The 18,625-nt window shown below is 39.5% G+C and overlaps 2 protein-coding genes across 7 annotated transcripts in view; one reads left to right on the plus strand and one right to left on the minus strand.

Moving 5' to 3' along the window:
* The window catches only part of PCNX2 (pecanex 2), a 380,796-nt gene extending 370,267 nt beyond the window's left edge, over window positions 1-10,529 (minus strand). For 4 of the 5 annotated variants that reach the window (XM_037821068.1, XM_037821046.1, XM_037821027.1 and 1 more), the window contains exon 1: window positions 9,481-10,444. The gene's annotated coding sequence lies outside the window, so the exon portion shown is untranslated. Of the gene's footprint in view, window positions 1-9,480 lie in introns of all 5 variants that reach the window. The other variant, XM_037821056.1, reaches the window with a different exon arrangement.
* Window positions 9,207-18,625, plus strand: part of MAP3K21 (mitogen-activated protein kinase kinase kinase 21) — a 55,368-nt gene continuing 45,949 nt past the window's right edge. The window contains exon 1 of one of the 2 annotated variants that reach the window (XM_037821080.1): window positions 9,207-10,444. In XM_037821080.1, coding sequence (XP_037677008.1) covers window positions 9,547-10,444 — 898 coding nt within the window. In that variant the 5' untranslated portion in view covers window positions 9,207-9,546. The remainder of the gene's footprint in view (window positions 10,445-18,625) is intronic. The other variant, XR_005214484.1, reaches the window with a different exon arrangement.

Here is an 18,625-nt window from a genome sequence, read left to right on the forward strand (position 1 = left end):
ATAAACCAAGTAAAGAGATCCAATGAGTCATCAAAAAGCTTCCCACAAATAAAAGCGCAGGGCCAGATGGCTTCACAGGGGAGTTTTACCAAACTTTTCAAAAAGAACTGACACCATTCCTACTCAAACTCTTTCAAAAAATTGAAGAAAATGGAACACTACCGAACTCACTTTATGAAGTCAACATCACTCTAATACCAAAACCAGATAAAGATGCTACAAGAAAGGAAAATTACAGGTCAGTCTCCCTAATGACTATAGATGCAAAAATTCTCAATGAACTACTTGCAAATCGAATCCAAAGACACATTAAAAACCCACACACCATGACGAAGTGGGGTTCATCCCAGGTGTGCAAGGGTAGTTTAACATAAGAAAATCAAGCACTGTAATACAAAACATTAAGAAATAAAAAGAGAAAAATCAAATGATCATCTCAATAGATGCTGAAAAAGCCTTCAACAAAATTCAGCATCCTTTTTTATAAAAACACTTCAAAACGTAGGAATTGAAGGAAATGTCCTCAATATGGTAAAGGGCATATATGAAAAACCCACAGTCAGCATAATACACAATGGTAAGAGACCGAAAGCCTTCCCTCTAAGATCAAGAATGAGACAAGAATGTTCGCTGTCACCACTATTATTCAACATTGTGCCAGAAGTTCTAGCCAGAGTAATCCAGCAACCCAAATAAAAAAAAGCCATCCAAATTGGAAAGGAAGATGTAAAACTGTCATTATCTGCAGATGATATGATGTTATATTTGGAAAATCCTGAGAAATCAATGACACAGATACTTGAGCTAATAAACAAATTCAGCAAAGTGGCGGGATACAAGATTAATACACATAAGTCAGTAATGTTCCTATACACTGGAGATTACCTAACTGAACACTCAAGATTGAATTCACAATAGCACCAAAAAACCAAGTGCCTAGAAACAAACTTAACCAAGGATGTAAAAGACATTTACACAGAAAATTACATAACTTTACTAAAAGAAATTAAAAGGGACCTAAAGAGATGAAAAGATATTTCATATTCATGAATAGGAAAGCTAAGCATCATTAAGATGTCAATCCTACCCAAATTGATCTATAGATTCAGTGCAATTCCAATCAAAATTCCAACAATTACCTTTCAAACTTGGAAAAGCTAGTTATCAAATTTATTTGGAAGGAAAAGGGCCCTTGAATTGCTAAAAACACTCAAAAAAAAAAAAAAAACACAAAGTGGGAGAACTTACAATTCTTGACTCTGAAGCCTACTATGAAGCCACAGTAGTCAAAACAGCATGATATTGGCACAAAGACAGACATTGAATAATGGAATTGAATTGAGAATTTGGAGATAGACACCCAGATCTATGGTCAACTGATTTTTGACAAGGCCACCAAATCACTGAATTGGGACAGAACAGTCTTTTCAACAAATGGGGCTGGGAGAACTGGATATCCATATCCAAAAGAATGGAAGAGGACCTCTGTCTCACACCTTACATAAAAATCAACTGAAATTGGATCAAAGACCTCAATATAAGAGACAGTACCATAAAACTCCTAGGAGATACTGTAGGGAAACATCTTCAAGACCTAGTATTTGGAGGTAGCTTCTTGGATCTTATATCCAAAGCACAAATACCGAAAGGAAAAACAGACAAATGGCAACACCTCAAAATTAAAAGCTTCTGTACCTCAAAGGAATTTGTCAAAAAGTTGAAGAGGCAGCGAACGCAATGGGAGAAAATATTTGGAAAACATGTATCTGCTAAGAGACTGATATCTTGCATATACAAAGAAATCCTACAACTCAAAGACAATAGTACAAACAGCCCAATTATGAAATGGGCAAAGGATATGAAAAGGCATTTCTCCAAACAGGACATATAAATGGCTAAAAAAACACATGAAAAGGTGTTTATCTTCACTAGTTATTAGGGAGATGCAGGTCAAGACCACAATGAGATATCATCTCACTCCAATAAGAATGGCTGCCATTCAACAAAACAGGAAACTACAAATGCTTGAGAGGATGTGGAGAAATTGGAACTCTTATTCATTGCTGGTGGGACTGTATGATATAGCCAATCTGAAGACAGTTTGATGGGTCTTCAGAAAACTAGATATCAAGTTACTCTACAATCCAGCAATTTCATTTCTCAATATATACCCAGATCTGAAAGCAGTGATACAGCGATATTTGCACACCAATGTTCATAACAGCATTGTTCACAATTGACAAGAGATGGAAACAATCCAAATGTCCTTCAACAGATAAGTGGGTAAACAAAATGTAGTATATACGTACGATGGAATACTACACAGGAGTAAGAAGGAACAAGGTCATGAAACATATGACACATGGATGAACGCTGAAGACAATGCTGAGTGAAATAAGCCAGACACAAAAGGAGAGATATTGTATGTTATCGGTAACATGAACTCTGTGAAAAATGTAAAATAAGTGTCTTATAATGTAGAATATAGGGGACCTAGAGATAGACAGAAGCTAGAGAAGGGGAATGATAATCTAATATGTACGGATATGACAATAAGGGTGAAATAAATGTTTTGGGAATGGTCAGGTGTGACTATGGTTCATTAATAGGATTGTAAGTATCAGTGACGCATTGAAGGCAAACATGTCCATCAATGGTAGTTTAAAGGCATGTAACCCACAGGGTAGCACCACAAACGACAGCATGATATACTTATAAGGTATGACACTGGTACAGAGAGTTAATAATGAGTATTATATGGAAAAACTACCCATTACATATTATAGACTATATTTAATAGGAATATCTTACCAACACTATGCTAATACTAGGGATGAATAACTAGCAGCTGATAAAAGCTCTGGGATGTTTTAATGATAATTGTTTAAAATTGAGAGTGATGATGACTGTACAACTAAGTGAAGATAATGTAAGAAGCTGACCATTGATCTTGCGATAGAATATATATTAAGTGAAATCAGGAACCCCCTACTTAATAAATCAGGCCCTTGACTTGAGGCTTGCTCTTGTGAAATGGGAGGCTGAACTTTCCTATAATTATGTCTATGAGGCACCTCCAGGGAACCTCTTTTGTTGCTCAGATGTAGCCTTTCTCTCTCTAAGCCCAACTTGGCAAATAAATTTATTACCACACCACCATTGCCACCAGGGACACAACTTCCAGGAATGAGCCTGGCCCTGGCATTGAGGGATTGAAAGTGCCTACTTGACCAAAAGGAGAAAAAAAAAAGGTAAGAAGCTGAGGTTACAGTAGCTGAAAAATCCCAAATAGAGTCAAGAGGCTTTCCTGGAGGTTTCTCTTATGCAAGCTCCAGCTAGACATCCCAAATGGCCACAGTATGCTATGCTCTTACCAAAAGTAGTCCCTAAATACCTAGGTCCCTACCAGAGACTCTATAAAAGATTCACTCACTAAGTTTTATCTCTTAGAAACTGAAATCCACCAGAGTGTTCCTATGCCAAACAAGTCCTAAAACCCTAAAACCCAGAGGCAACATCCTCTTTAAGAACAACAATCAGATGCAGCCCGCTTCCCCATACTGTCATCAACCCCTTTCAATATGAACAAGTTAGGGTGGTCACTGCCTAGACACCCCTGAAGATGTAGAAAGAGATTAAATGAGAGGAAGGGATAGCAACAAACAAGATAAGATTTAACAAAGGTCTATGAATACTGAAACCTTACACAAATATATATATATATTTAGATGCTGGGGTGTTAGAATAGCTGGAAGGAGGTAAATGACATAGTGGAACTTTAACCTATAACATTCTTTGAAATTTGCTCTGCAGTTACGCATGGAATTGTGCTTTGAAAATCTTCACTTTTATGTATATACCCTATATGTCTTCATAAGGAAAGAACTGAGACTGTAGAACTGTAACTCATAACAATTTTTGAAATTACCTATATAACTGCTTGTTGAGCTGTACACTAAAAGTTAACACCTTTCTGTATGTATGTTATATTTTACAATAACAGAAATAGCTGAAGTTGTGGAACTATGACCCATGACATTCTCTGAAATTTGCTCTGAACCACTCATTAAATCATACTTTGAATGTTATCACTGATATGTATTATGTTAAAGTTCACAATTTAAAAATGCATTTAAAAAGACACTGGTGTTTTGGAAAATATTAGTTCACTGAGCTGTACAGATCTTCCCAATATTGACACACTGCACTAGACAATATTAAAAAATCACATTCATTAATAACTAACAATTGTATCAGAAAATTCTTTAAGTACTTGGGAAGTTATTGAGCTCATGTTAGCAGCTATAAGCTTTCCAAAATTCTGAATTTTTGCTTGGAAGCCGACATTTTATCATTGGCAACCAGTACTGTCAGCTGTTTTAATTGAAGTAACAGACTCACTTTGTTCATTTTTAAGAAAATGTCAAGTATTCAAGTCTGAATAACTACATTTTGTCTATCAGTCATTCTTTCAAGTAAAAATAGTGTTCCATCAAAAAAACTGGCCAGGTCAGCATGCAACTCTTAAGAATCACACAACTACTTTTCCTTAAAACAGTCCCCATATTCAGAGATGCAGCAGAATTGCTCTGTATGTATACCCCATTTTGTCACATAGAAGAAAAAAAATGTACAGATGTAATAAAATTAACAATTTTTACTTTGTCAAGGACATTGTTATGTAAAACTGGCATTTTATCTTTTACTGCAAGCGTGCAACATTGAAAAAATACAACAACTACTTGTTTAGTTTGTTGCCACTGCCTAGATTTGTGCTACCCATCTCTGCTTTGGCACCATCAGTGCAAATCTCAACACAGAGAAAAAAACATTTCAGAATTATTATGAAAATAAATTTGACCTCATGGATACCCTGAAGGGTCTCAGGGATCTCCAGCAGTCGACAGAACACACTTTGAGAACTGCTGAGCTAAGATAATAGGGGCAGAGCTAATTTAATTAGAGAAAAACTCCCAAAAGAAATTAAGAAAGTGATTCTTATGAAGGATCCAACTTTAATTATTTTTTTTAAAAGAGAACAATCCCATACAACCGTTCCTTCTGTTTCCCTAACACTAACCTCTTTGATTCCTTTTAATTTTTCTTCTTGGTTCTTATTTTATTAGCCTTCTATTTTAATACATATGTGTAACCAAATTTCTGTCTTTGAGCTCTTCTCTTCATGTCTTACTTTCTGGTGGAATATGCTAGTCTAGACACAGTGGACACAGTTATAGCACACATTTGACTAGTGCATTACACAGTAAAACTTAAGAGATTTTTTTAAAGGACAAAAAAGCAACAAATGGTGAATTTTAGGCTAATCAGCCCCAGACAGACTTCCTGCCAGGAGTGTTTTCTGCTCAGAGGTACCACATGGGAAACAGGTCTCAGAGAATCACACTGTTCGAACTTCAAGGAACATCTATGGGATGATTCTAAATCAAGGAATGGAGAGTTAGAGAACCTTGGTACTCCTTAATTCAACCTAAATTAGAAGGCTCTGCAGATTGATTCCTCTGGGACGTGGGAGGTTGCATTTTGGCAGGTCTCTGAAAAGAACAGATGAGTCTGCAAGGATGAACAAAACTGGTCACACAGCTTTAGATGGGCCTTCTTAATCACAGAGACACACTTGGCCCCCACGCACTGTGTGGTGGCCCAGGAGAACAGTTCTGACATCCCGATTACAGAATTATTTCCAAAACCGATTCCTTCTATCACTACATACTTTCTATGCTCCTGATTCTTTGACATTTCATACTATACAACTAGTTGTCCCCAAAGCATCCTGAACTCAACATGTCAATGAATTATCTTTTCCCTAAAACTATTTCCTAGGCCTTTAATATCATTACTATCCATCTACCTGCTTAAGCTAGAAACCTCAAAGAAGTTTCTCAAACATTTCCCACAAAACCTTATCCATAATTGTAAAATCTGAGAAGTTTTGAAAACCAAAATTTATTTTGTAAGGTGGCATCAAAATTCATTTGGCAACAAAACTTGATCTGAAATAAGAGGGAGTTTGTGTCTTCATTTATCCTCCTTGGTGAGAATAGTCTTACATTTTAAGGGAGAAATAATATGTTTGATCATCGAGTGCTACCTAACACTCTACTGAGGATGCCAATATTCATATAAATTTCCAAAACTTAAAATCTGGAACATATCAGGACCCTGAGTTTTGGACAAGGGCCCTGTCTTAGTTTCCCAGGCTGCTATGTCAAATACCATACATTGGATTGCCTTGAAGAATGGGAAGTTATTGGCTCACAGTTTTGATGCTAGAAGTCCAAAATCAGGGTATAAGTAAGGCGATGCTTTCTCCCTGAAGAATGTAGAATTCTGAGGCTGGCTGCCGGGGATCCTCGTATTCCTTGGCTTCTCTGTCACATGGTGATGCACATGGCCAGGTCCTCCCCTTTCTCTTCCAGTTCTGCTGATTTCTTGCTTCCAGCTCTTCCCAATGGCTTTCTTTGATGATGTTTAATTTCTTTTGCTTATAAAGGACTTCAATAATAGGATTAAGACCTACCTGACTCAGTTGGGCCATAACTTAACTAAAAATAGCATATTCAAAAGGTCCTATTTACAGTGGGTTCACACCCACAGGAATGGGAATAAAATTAAGAATATGATTTTTCTGGGGTACATGACTCAAACTATCATAGGTCACTAAATCCTTATGATTCTTTCTCTGCATATTGTTTCTGTCTCTTTACTTTCCAAAGTTGATACTGTAGTTTCAATCCCTCCTAATTTCCCCTTCTATTATTACAGTAGACTCTCATCTAGTTTTCCTATGCATTACCTTGATCTACTTAAACTACCATTTCCATTGTTGCTAATATACAACTTAAATTCAATCATATCACTGCTGTGTTCCAGAAACATCAAAGGCTCCCCACTACCTCTAGCAGCGTCTACCAAATTTCGGTCATTTGAGTGCCACCTTCACCATTTTTGCCAAATCCACGTACCAACTGTATGACTTTATTTGTTTTTTCTTTTAAGTTGACTCATTTTTATTTAAATAATTTGAGTAAAAAACTTATTTACGTGGCTGCAAATAGAAAATCCATATCACTTGTCATAAACAGAAAGCAACTATAAATATAAATACCAGAAAAACAAAATAATTATAAACTCTGGTCTGCCAAAGGAACCAAGTCAGAGATCTGCTTGCTCTCTTTATTAAAAACGGATGTTAATAATAAGAGCTAACATTTACTTATACTATATGCTAATCACCTTTCCATTTAGTCTTCCCAACCACTCTGAGGTAGGTACTGTTTATTATTATCCCATTTTAGAGAGGAGGAAACTGAGCCACAGAGAGGGAAGGTAACTTGCACAAGGTCACAAAGTTAATAAATGGTATAATCTGAAGGACTTGAGGAAAACTAAAAAGACAATAAATTTGTCATTATGTTCCAATGTTATTATATATACTATCCTCAAAACACCTAAAATAGTCTCTCTGGTCACTAGTGATAGAGGACCCACATTTTAGGAAATTCTGGCCTACTGTAGGACACTGATTCTTTTAGAATTTTCATATAACTTGACTCTTTTCTATCTTTCTAGCCTCCTCTCCTGCCAAAGTAACTTCAACCCCTTGTCATTCATTGAGTCCACTGTTATACAGACTTTGTACTTTCACGTCTTTGTTCTATTTGCTTGGAACTTCCTTCATCCTTTTTTCTATGAATCCTAGTCATCCTCAGCACAAATGACATGTCACAAAGCATTCCCCAGTCACCTCAGTCATAATTAACTGCTCCTCCACCTTGAGCCAGGAAAATTGGTTTGTCCTCCTGTTGTGGAACTTGATTCCCTTGTTGTTCTCTCAAGCAGAGGAATTCCCTATTTGTATTATATCTCTCATTCCTTAGTATAAGGTCTCACAAAGAATATGTGCTCAATATATAGCAGTAAAATTAGACTTATTTCTCTATCAGCATTGAGAGGAGAACCATATGTCTGTAAAGGCCTGTAATGGCTGTGGTAGAAACTGTAAACGGGGGTAGAATGGGGAAAACAACAGGGTAGAGAACAGAAAGCCCTTGTGAGACTGGGACTGGGAAAAGCTAGAAAGCCCAAAAGAGATAGTGGGGTACTGCACTGCTGTCCTTTCAGTTGCAGAGGAACACAGGGTTTGCTACATCTATTAGGGGCAATCCATTTCATGAGAACTAATTTTATTTCTTCCCACAGCTTTCCTCACCAGTAAACCCTCTAAACTATCTTAAATAAATAAATGAACAAATTACAAAGAAATCATGTTCATACAGAAAATTCCAAATTTCTTCCTTATTGTGAGACCTGAAATAGTTCTTGCCCCAAAACAGAGAGACTTTACTTTCGAAATGTTAGAAGGCTATTATTTGCTTTACAGGGTAAATGGTGCAAGGCCAGACCTACCTATCAAGACAAGCGGAGGTTCTGCTTCCCAGAATGTTTATGTACACAATTCGTTCCCTCGAGGAACACCAAGTAAACACCAGGTAAATGAATACTCAGCGTACCACGGAGGACTAAGTTTCTGTGTACGACTTTTCTGCTCTATGGGCATTTTCTGAGACTGAGAGAAACTAAGGCTGGCAGACAATGGGCAACCGCCACCAGAGGAAAACAAAGCCCCAAGAGGCCAGAAAGCGTAGCACCCAGTTGTGGCCAAAGCCTCATAAACCCAGACCTGTGGGTTCACAGGGGGACAGGCGGCTCTTTTCCATTTGAGCAGACGGTAAAAACAAAGGATTAGTTGTCACGAGGAAAAGAGCTTCCGGGACTCTCCTGATCAGTAGTTCAGTCTGTTCTGTGACCTGTAACGTACTCACTGCTGAAACGCACTTTGGATTCAAATGCACGCTGGCGCAGGTTTGAGACCACTCTTTGACTTGTAATGCGCACCGTTCTGGGATGTGCTTTCGCGCTCCTAAAATTGCAATTCACTCCCTCCTCTCATACCCTAAAGCACCAGATCTGGTATCCCTAAAGCTCTCTATCCCCTTCTCACTCGCTTTTTACAGAGGAGGCGATTCCCAAAGATTTACCCTTTACTTAATTTAAACTTTCCCGAAAACGTGTCACCCCTCTCGGCTAGCTCCGCCTTCCGGGTCACGTGGGTGCGGCGCGCGAATGGCCGCGAGCGCCCGGCAGCGGGGGCGGGTCCCCGCGACGCCGGCGGCGGGCGAAGGCGGGGTGAGCGAGCTACAGGCCGGCTGCAGGCCGACGGAGTCAGCATGGTGGCCACAGCGCCCGCGGCCACAGCTGCAGCAGCAGAGGCGGCTGAGGAAGAGCTGGGGGCTGAAGCCCGGGGCCTCCGGGTAGTGGACCCGGCAGCCCTGTGAACACCCGCTTCTCCACGCCACCCGCTCTCCCCTTTTCCTCAATTCCTCCCTCCCCCAACCTTCCCTTCTCGCAGACTGCGACTGGTACGTGGGGTCGGGCGACCCCGCCGGACGATGCGCCCACCTGGCCGTCCCGGAGGCTGAGCCTGCAGCCCCGCGCCTCGACCCTTCTCCTCACGGCCACCCCCTCATGGCTTTCCCCGGCGCCGAGGGAGGGGTCGACAGGCCCGTGTCCCCTGCCCGAGGGGTCCCCGCAGCCACCGGCTCGTCGTCGTCGTCCTCCGCCTCCTCCTGCTCGTCCTCGTCCTCTGCTGCGGCGGGACCCGGGGGCGGGCGGCTGTGGGCCGCGCTGTATGACTACGAGGCGAGCGGCGAGGACGAGCTGAGCCTGCGGCGGGGCCAGCTGGTGGAGGTGCTGTCCCAGGACGCTGCCGTGTCGGGCGACGAGGGCTGGTGGGCCGGCCAGGTGCAGAGGCGCCTTGGTATCTTCCCCGCCAACTACGTGGCCCCGTACGGCCCGGCCGTCCGCCAGGCGCCGCCGGGCCCGCGCGGGGGCCACAGCCCGGGCTGGCCGAGCACCGCGCCGCCGCCAGCCCTGCCGCGGCCGCCACCACCACCACCACCGCGGCCAGGCTCTCCAGTGCGGATCGAGTTCGAGTGGCTGGAACTGAAGGAGCTGATCGGCGCCGGTGGCTTCGGGCAGGTGTACCGGGCCACCTGGCAGGGCCAGGAGGTGGCGGTAAAGGCGGCGCGGCGGGACCCGGAGCAGGACGCGGCGACGGCGGCCGAGAGTGTGCGACGGGAGGCGAAGCTCTTCTCCATGCTGCGGCACCCCAACATCATCCAGCTGCGCGGCGTCTGCCTGCGGCAGCCCAACCTCTGCCTGGTGCTCGAGTTCGCCCGCGGCGGGGCGCTCAACCGAGCTCTCGCCGCCGCCTCGGACCCCGGCGTCCCCAGCCCGCGCCGCGCGCGCCGCATACCCCCGCACGTCCTGGTTAACTGGGCTGTGCAGATCGCCCGGGGGATGTTCTACCTGCACGAAGAGGCCGTCGTGCCCATCTTGCACCGGGACCTCAAATCCAGCAACAGTAAGTGGGGGCTAGGCTCCCATGTGAGCCTGGAGGTGGGAGAGGGGTGATGTGCCGAAAAACTTTAGGTGGGTACTGCTTTGCAAGGCCCTTACAGCCCCGGGAACGCAGCTGTGCACCCTGCGGTCCACCTCTCATATCCTCCCAGGGTGGATTTCTATGGGGCATAGTGCCAGGTGGAAAGAGGTGGAGATCAGCCCTCACCGCGCCAGGGGCGGCCTGACTCCAGGACTTCCAGAAGCTCAAAGGTCCAGTTAGACCTTGGTTACTTGCTTTGGGCAAATGACACACTTGGACTTGTGCCTTTGGGTGCCTGTTTAAAGAAAATGTGAATCAGATTTGTTGTATCCTGAACAGTTGAGAAATATCTGGATCTTTTGGAAATCTCAGGTGGTAATTTGGCCTTTAGGTACAGTAGGTTGTTTATTTGGGGAGGACTTTGCAATCTGAAGCCTTGCTTAGATTATGAGTAGCCCATGTCTCCCCACCTCCACCCCCCTTCATGCCTAATGGCTTTCATTGAACTCCCCCTTTCCTTCAATTTTACAAGTGCTGTATTGAAGTAAATATTATCCCACTTTAAATATAGCTTCATGGTCTTTGGCTTTTCAAATTTTCAGTCAGACATTTCTCTAAATGAAATATTATTTTATTATTGGTTCAGTGGCTTGAGTGTTAGTGAATAGTCTCCAGACGAGAAATACCAGTTTGCTCTATTATACACATTTGGATTTATTAAGAGCAAATGTATTGTCCTTGCACAAGTACTCGAAGGAGACCTGGCTTGTATCATTTAGTTTGTTTATAAATCAGGGTGGATTTTCCAGATGTCAATAAAGAACTGACAAATGACCTAAATACAAATCCTATTAAATTTCACTGTATAAAAGAGCTAATATAATTGCTGTTTGAAGTTAGTTCTTTAATACTGACGATTACTTCGGATGACATTCTTAGAATAAGATGAAATTTTGTGAAAGATTAAAGGATGCAGCCGGAACTGGCATTGACCTACCACAGCTGCATGTCTTCCAACCTTGTAAAACCTGCTAGGACAGGAGCTAACTCAAACTGAAACATTGTCCTTTTCTATGTCTGCTGAAAGAAGAGTGACAAGAATAAATGATATATTTGTTGTACGTTTGTGTGGATCTTTTTTTCCTATTCAAAACTCTTAAGTACTGATGTTTTCTTGTATTTTCACCATGGAATTATAAATAATTTGAGTGTTGGTAGCTACATTTAAGCAGAGTACTTTTCTTTTAGGTTTTATTTTATAACAACTCTCTCCCTCAATTCTCATAATTTAGATAACTGCTTAAATAACAGATGCAAGGTCTAACAAAATAACGGTATAGAAAATTGGTAGTGGCAGTATTGTATTTGTAGAGCCCCTGATAGGGGCCTAATGGACTCTAGAATTATTTGCTTTTGGACTGTGTTAGAGTAAAATCATAGATATAACAATTTTCAATGTAATTTTCTTATTAAGTGCTTCAGAGCTTACACAGTCTGCTACCAATTTGGGCTGATTTCCTAAAATATGCTTTACTGAAATAAAAGTTTAGCTTGCTGCCACAGAACAAGTGATGTTCTGTAAGCCTGTGTGCCCTGTAGCATGTCCTATCAGCCCTGTCCCTAGTCAGGTCCTATAAGCCTGTGCCTGCTGGGAGTTTTCTGCAGAACCAGATATTTTAGGACGGCAATAGCATCATTCTCTCATCTCCCTTTTGGCATTGCAGCAGTTCTGTGATTAACATGGAACCTGGCATTCTGCAAACTTATTTTGTTTCAGGACATCAAATCACCAACACAGGCAAACAATTTGGGTTGGATTGGTCCTTAGACCAAAAACTTAAAGGGCCTATAAACTATTTTTTTGCATTATGCCTAGTCAGTTTTGTTTAATGGTAATGTTTGAGGTCCATAGGACCAGTTCGTAAGGTAGAACATGTTTGCTAGTGGTAAAAGCATAGACAAGGAGGTTAATCCGTGTCCCGTTTGTTGTAAATTGTGAATTTTTAAAATTTAAAATAAAAGCTTTTAAAGGACTCCTAAAACCACAATATTAAATAGGAAGAGGAAATAATATGACCCTGTATTCTCAACCTATGGTTAAATATTTTTTTATTGCCACCAGAAAAACTTGTACAGTGGAGTATAGACCACTGTGTATATAGTAGATATTAGGTAACTTGAAGGTGATTGTATGCTGCAATTTAGTTTTTGAAAGACTCCCCCCCTCCCCCCAGAATAAATCTCCAAACTTCCTGGAGCATTTTAATCTCTGTAATTATCAGGCAAGTTTCCTTTGCTTTAAATTGTTACACCTTTAAAAAGACTTAGTTGGCTAGGCACTAGCCTACCCAAATATGTGTTACATTATTTCTATTATTATACTATTTAATTATTATAAAATAAAAATTTTGAATAAAGTCTAAGATGCACAAATCACAGTACTTTGCACATTGCTTTATCTTGGCTCTCTGGTTTTATTTATTGAATGAATGAATGTAAATACTATGGAATTCTTTTATATGAACTATAACTTCTTGTTCAGAGTAGAGCAGATACTCCATTACAGTCTGTTTTGTTTGAATTTATTGGTTATTTGCTAATGGTGAAAGTGAGTTGATAATGTAAAGAAGGGTTTAAAAATCAATATTGAATTTAATTTTGATTTTGTAGTCTACTCATGTAACAAAGAACCAGTACAAGACTACTTAGAACTAAGTCAATGGAAATTATTGTTTAAAACAGATGTTTAAATTTGTTAAAAGAACATATTATTTTTGAAATTTTCATTCATCTTTCCCAATAGGTCTTTTTGTTTTATCATATTTTTAAGAGAATGCATATGTTGAAATGATAGCTGGTATGTTGTGATGGTTCAAACAACTTTGTCCCTCTTGTAACAGATAGCAACAGATTGAAAGCTGAACCAAATTAGCAAGTTTTAAGCATTGCTTATGTTGTAAAAAGTAAGCTAGGCTGTAACTCCCAGGATGCAAACCAAGCAGAAAATATTTTATTTCTAGAGAGCAACACAAGCAACTTGGGTTACTGTGAGAACTGCCAGTTTTATTCAGAGAAGAGGAAAAAAGTCATCGTGAGCTGGAACTCATTTATTCAACACATTTTGCTGTGCCAGTCACGCCTGGGCCCCAGGGATGCAATGGCAAACCAGATGACAATATCCCTGGCAGACAGTAATCATGTAATCACAGATATTAATAACTTCTTTCAAGAAAGCATGGAAAAAAGTTGAGAGTGAGGGAGTAGAGGATGGGAGTGCTATTTCAGTCAGGGTGGCCAAGGAAAGCCCCCTGAGGAAGTGACATGAACAGAGACCTGGATGAGACAGAGGAATGAGTCAAGCAAAGATCCAGGCAAAGGGAACATAAAGCAGAAACAAGCCTCGCTTGTTGGAGGAGCAGGGGAAGGTCAGTGAGGCTGGAGCCTGGTGAATAAGGCCCAGAGTGGAGGGAGAGGGAGGTGAGCATCAGACCAGGCAGAGCCTTCTGGGCCACGCTGGGTGCAAGGATTCCACACTGAGTGCTGTCTGAAGCTTTGGAATGTTTTGTGCAGAGGTGTGATGTGATCTGATTTCTGTTTTTAAAAGATAACTCTCGATGCCCTGGAAAGTGTACTATAAATTGGTGTGATCAGAAGGTTCTCGCAGTAGTACAGACCAGAGAAGGTGTTGGCTTGGCTTAGGACGGTAACAATGGAATTGGTCTCAGAGAAGTAACAATGGAGGAGTTAAGTTAAAATAGTATCATATATAAACTGCTGACGATGGTTTGAATTATCAGAATTTAGTCTAAGTGTTTTATTTATTTAGGAGTAGTTCAGGATTGAAAGAAGATTATGTGGCATAATTTATGGTTCTTTTTTTTTTAAATATTGCTTACTATATTCTGGTTTTTTTAAGAGGAAAATAAACATATGAGAAACTGAGCTACAAGCTTACTTTTGTATTTTTATTTCAATGATTAAGTATCTTTTTATCCCCCCATGTTTTTTTTAGCCTTCTGGTAATAATTATTCTAGCTACAACATCACCTATAGTCTAACTAGATATAGTTATTATGAAATGCAGTTTAGAGTTCATATGAAAACTTAAACTACAAAAGGAATCTAAAGTTCTGTAGCTTTTCTCACTAGTACAATATAAAGAAAGAAACTATTTGAGAAATTTATAGCAAATGTAATCTCCAAATAAGGTGCTTAATTAACTCCTAAGAATGATGTGGGGGAGTTACTAATTATGCTATTATCGGTTAAAAGATATATGTCCTTTTCCTTCCCTGATCTGTTCTTTTATAAAGGACATGTAGCTTCATACTGTGACTACTTTCTGTTCAAAGGGCCACAGAGAGATCAGTCCAGATATCCCAATGGTAACTGAAAGTTAAATCAGTAGGAAAAAAAGGTTAGCTAAAATTTATATTTTTAGTATAATAACAATAACAAAAGAGTCCCATATCTCCCTCATCCTTACCATTTTCATGCATGCATATTAAAAAAAAAGAATAGTACACTTCTCATATTTTTTTTTATAGTTGGAGGGGGAGCCGTTATTTGTTCTGTATTATGCAAACATTTTTCATTGTTCTTATGGCAAATTTATTTTTCATTATACACATTTGATCATTTTTGTAGTCATTATAAAGTGTATCAAAGCATGATAAAGAGAGGAGAGTTGAAATCTAATTCACCCATTTCAAAAGGTAGTTTACATACCCAGCTTTCTCACACTAGCATTTAAGCATTGAAATTTTCCAGAAGAGTGCAGTTAATAGAAAGAGCATTGGCTTTCGAGTCAGACTTGGGTTTGATTGTTGGTGTCATCATTTACTAGCTGTATGGCCTTGGTCAAATTACATAACCTTGTTGAACCTGAATTTCTTGATTTATAATACTGTGTACTGATTTCCTTTCACAAATTGACAGAAATCCTGTGGGGAAAATCTGTTTAACTTTTCCTAACCTTTTAAGGGTATTTGGGTCAATATTGGCATGAAAGCATATGGCTTTTTTTCAGGAAACAATGAGTAATTAGGTGTGGCTAGAAGGAAAGGTAGAGAAAGGGGTTTTGTGAAAAGGAAACAGGAATTTATTATGTGGCCAGATAGAGGACCTTGAATGCCAAGCTCTAGGATATGAAGACTATTTAAAGGTGATGGGGAGCTACTGAAGGTTTTTGAGAAGGAAAGTAGTATGATCTGTTGCTAAAAAAACAACTAGAAAGAAAAAATATATAAGCAAGAGATGATTTGCTTTATGACTGTACTGTCACAGATTGTCAGAAGAACAATAATAAGAGATAAAATAATTGGGCATTGGTTTTTTGATGTAAATTCTCATTTACAACCAAGCCTAGTTTCTATAATCATTTGTTTAGTGAGTTAATTTAGACTACTTTCACCCTCTGATTCACCCTGGAGTAGAAAATACCAACTAGATCTATTTTATCATTCTGATGAGTTAATGCCCACTATCAATGTGACTGTCCCCAAACCCTTTGAGGTTCTTGAGGAAATCCCAAAAGGTGAAAGCATCCCTAATGAAGGAATTTCAGTGGGCATAAGGGCTCCCTGAGAGGCTTGGAGAACTGTGGTGCTTTTATTTTGGAGCCTGGAACTCAGATTTGTACAGTTGACCCAAATAAGTGTGAATTTGGTTATTTTTTTTATTTTTCTTGAAATATTGCTTCATCTTAAGTGCCTTTAATTAAATAATAGTAGTAACAGGTGCAACAGTTAACAGTTACTTATGTAGGGCTTATTAGGTGCTGGACATTGCTCAAATTCTTTACCCTCATTTAATCCCTGCAGCAACCTTTTGAGGTTCTCATTTTACAGAAGAAGAATCTGAAGCCATGTATTAATTGACTTGCCTAAGATCACTAAGCTTGTCAGAGGCTGGTGCTAAGAATTGAATCTAAGGCCTCTAATACCAGAACCTGAGCTTTTTTCCTCTCCATACATTGCCTAGATTAGTAGTTCTCAAATTGTTTTTAGGACCCCCAAGAACTTTTGTTTATGTAAATTATATCTCTCATTATTTAACATTTAGATATGATAAATTCTAAAAATATTTAATAATATAAAAATAACAATGAAACCAGTACATGTTAACATAGCATTTTTAATGGGAAGAAATACCATATTTTACACACACACACACACACACACACACACACACACACACACAGTCAGTGAGGACAGTGGCATTGCTTTACACTTTTGCAGCCCACATAATTGCTGGGCTTAATAGAAGACAGAATAATGCTCATATCTGCTTCTGCATTCAATCCACTGTCATGTTAGGGGTCCCTGGACCATACCATGAGAACCACTAGCCTAGATGATTAGTTCCATTAATGAAGAATGACATTCTAGAGCAGTTGTTCTCAAACCTTATGTTGCATCAAAATCTCCTGGTGAGCTTTTAAAAAATAAAATGCCCTATCTCACTTTTGGATATTCTTGTTCAGTGGACCTTAATTGGAAATGAGCAGCAAATTTTTCCTAAACTTTTATTTTGAAACTCTTCAAATGTACAGAGAGTTGAAAGAATTTTAAGCAAACACTTATATACCCACCACCTGGATTCTACCATTAATATTCTACTAACTTGCTTAACAGAAACCTAACCCTTTTCCATCATCATTCAATCTAGTTGTTGTTGCTGTTTTTAATATGCAGCAATCTGTTTTTTATGCCGATGATTTGGATGCAGAGCCAAGTTTGAAAGTTACTGTTTAAAGGATCAGGTTTGTGGGTTCCATCTTATGGGTTGTTAGGATTGACATAAAAATTCTTCCATGGCCACAGACTATATCCCAAATCAAGTTAATTGTCTAAAAACAAGGTATAGTTGGTCATAGAAGATGCCAGGTGAGATTTTAGATGACTTATTCTGGGCTGTGACTGTAGGAAAAGGAACATCTCTAAGCATTTGTCCTTCTGACCCTGGGGGACAGATAATGTTGTGGTGTTCAAGGTTTGAGCTCTGACTCTACTACTTACCAACTATGTGATCTTGGGCCCTAACTTTCTGAATAGGGTGGTGTGAGGGTCAGGTGAAATATTGTGTGTCTGGGGTTGGCAAATGTTTTCTGTAAAGGGCCAGGTAGTAAATAGTTAGGGCTTTACAGGCCATATAGTCTCTGTTCAAACTATTCAATTCTGCTGTGTGGCAAAAAGCATCCATTCATCTTGGTTGGGGGTGGGAGTCTTTTTAATTGAGCGCCATAACTTGGTTGATTTAGGCCAGCCAGAAGTTTTAGAAAACAATCTTGAGCTTTGTTCTCTGTAAGAGTGCTGAGATCTGTGTGCTTTGGCAGACCTGCTTATGACTTGGGTTGATAAGTTGAGGGTCAAAGAGGAGGTACAAAGTACTAACTTGCTATTGTAACTGTTTCACTACCATTTTTGGTTTGTGGGTGTTTTAAACTATTGGAGAAAGAGCAAATAAAATATCATTTGGGGAAGTATTTTGATTGCATATAGGATGTTTGTATTTTTTCTGAAGATTTGGCTTAATGTGATTTTAAGTAGTTTTTGTTTCAAATTTTCTGCATTTTTTGGATCAAATAGTATCAGATATGATAATTATTTTCTGTTTATTAATACACTACTAGTGGAGAATATTGTGAAGATTCCTGCCTCAGTTTGATTTATTATATGACTTTACTGTTTAAATACTAAGGTGACAAATACAGAACCTCATTTTACAATGAAATACAGGAGATTTTATCATGAGTATCATATGTGAACATGAAAAGTTTTGTCCAGTGGTTTTGTTTTGGTGTATAAGCAATGTGAATGTCTATTTTAGCTGACTACTACTATATTTTCTTTCCATAAGTCCCTCTTCTTATACTTAGTAGGCTAAATCATTCATTCATACAGTAATTTATTGATTGTATATTATGTGCCAGAAGCTCTCCTAGTCTCTTGGTATTCAGTAGTTAACAAAGCAGGCAAAAATTCCTGCCCTCAGGCAACTTATATTATAGTGGGTGAGACAAATATTAAGCAAGCTAAATAAGTAAAATATGTAGTATATTGGGTAGTGGTAAATGCTTAGAAAAACTAAAGGAAAAGATGAAAATATCTACTGCTACTGAAAAGTGGCTTTTCAGCAAAATCTGCAGGAAATGAAGGGAGC

This window comes from Choloepus didactylus, chromosome 2 (genome assembly GCF_015220235.1).
Source record: "Choloepus didactylus isolate mChoDid1 chromosome 2, mChoDid1.pri, whole genome shotgun sequence".
NCBI classification, from domain to species: domain Eukaryota; kingdom Metazoa; phylum Chordata; class Mammalia; order Pilosa; family Megalonychidae; genus Choloepus; species Choloepus didactylus.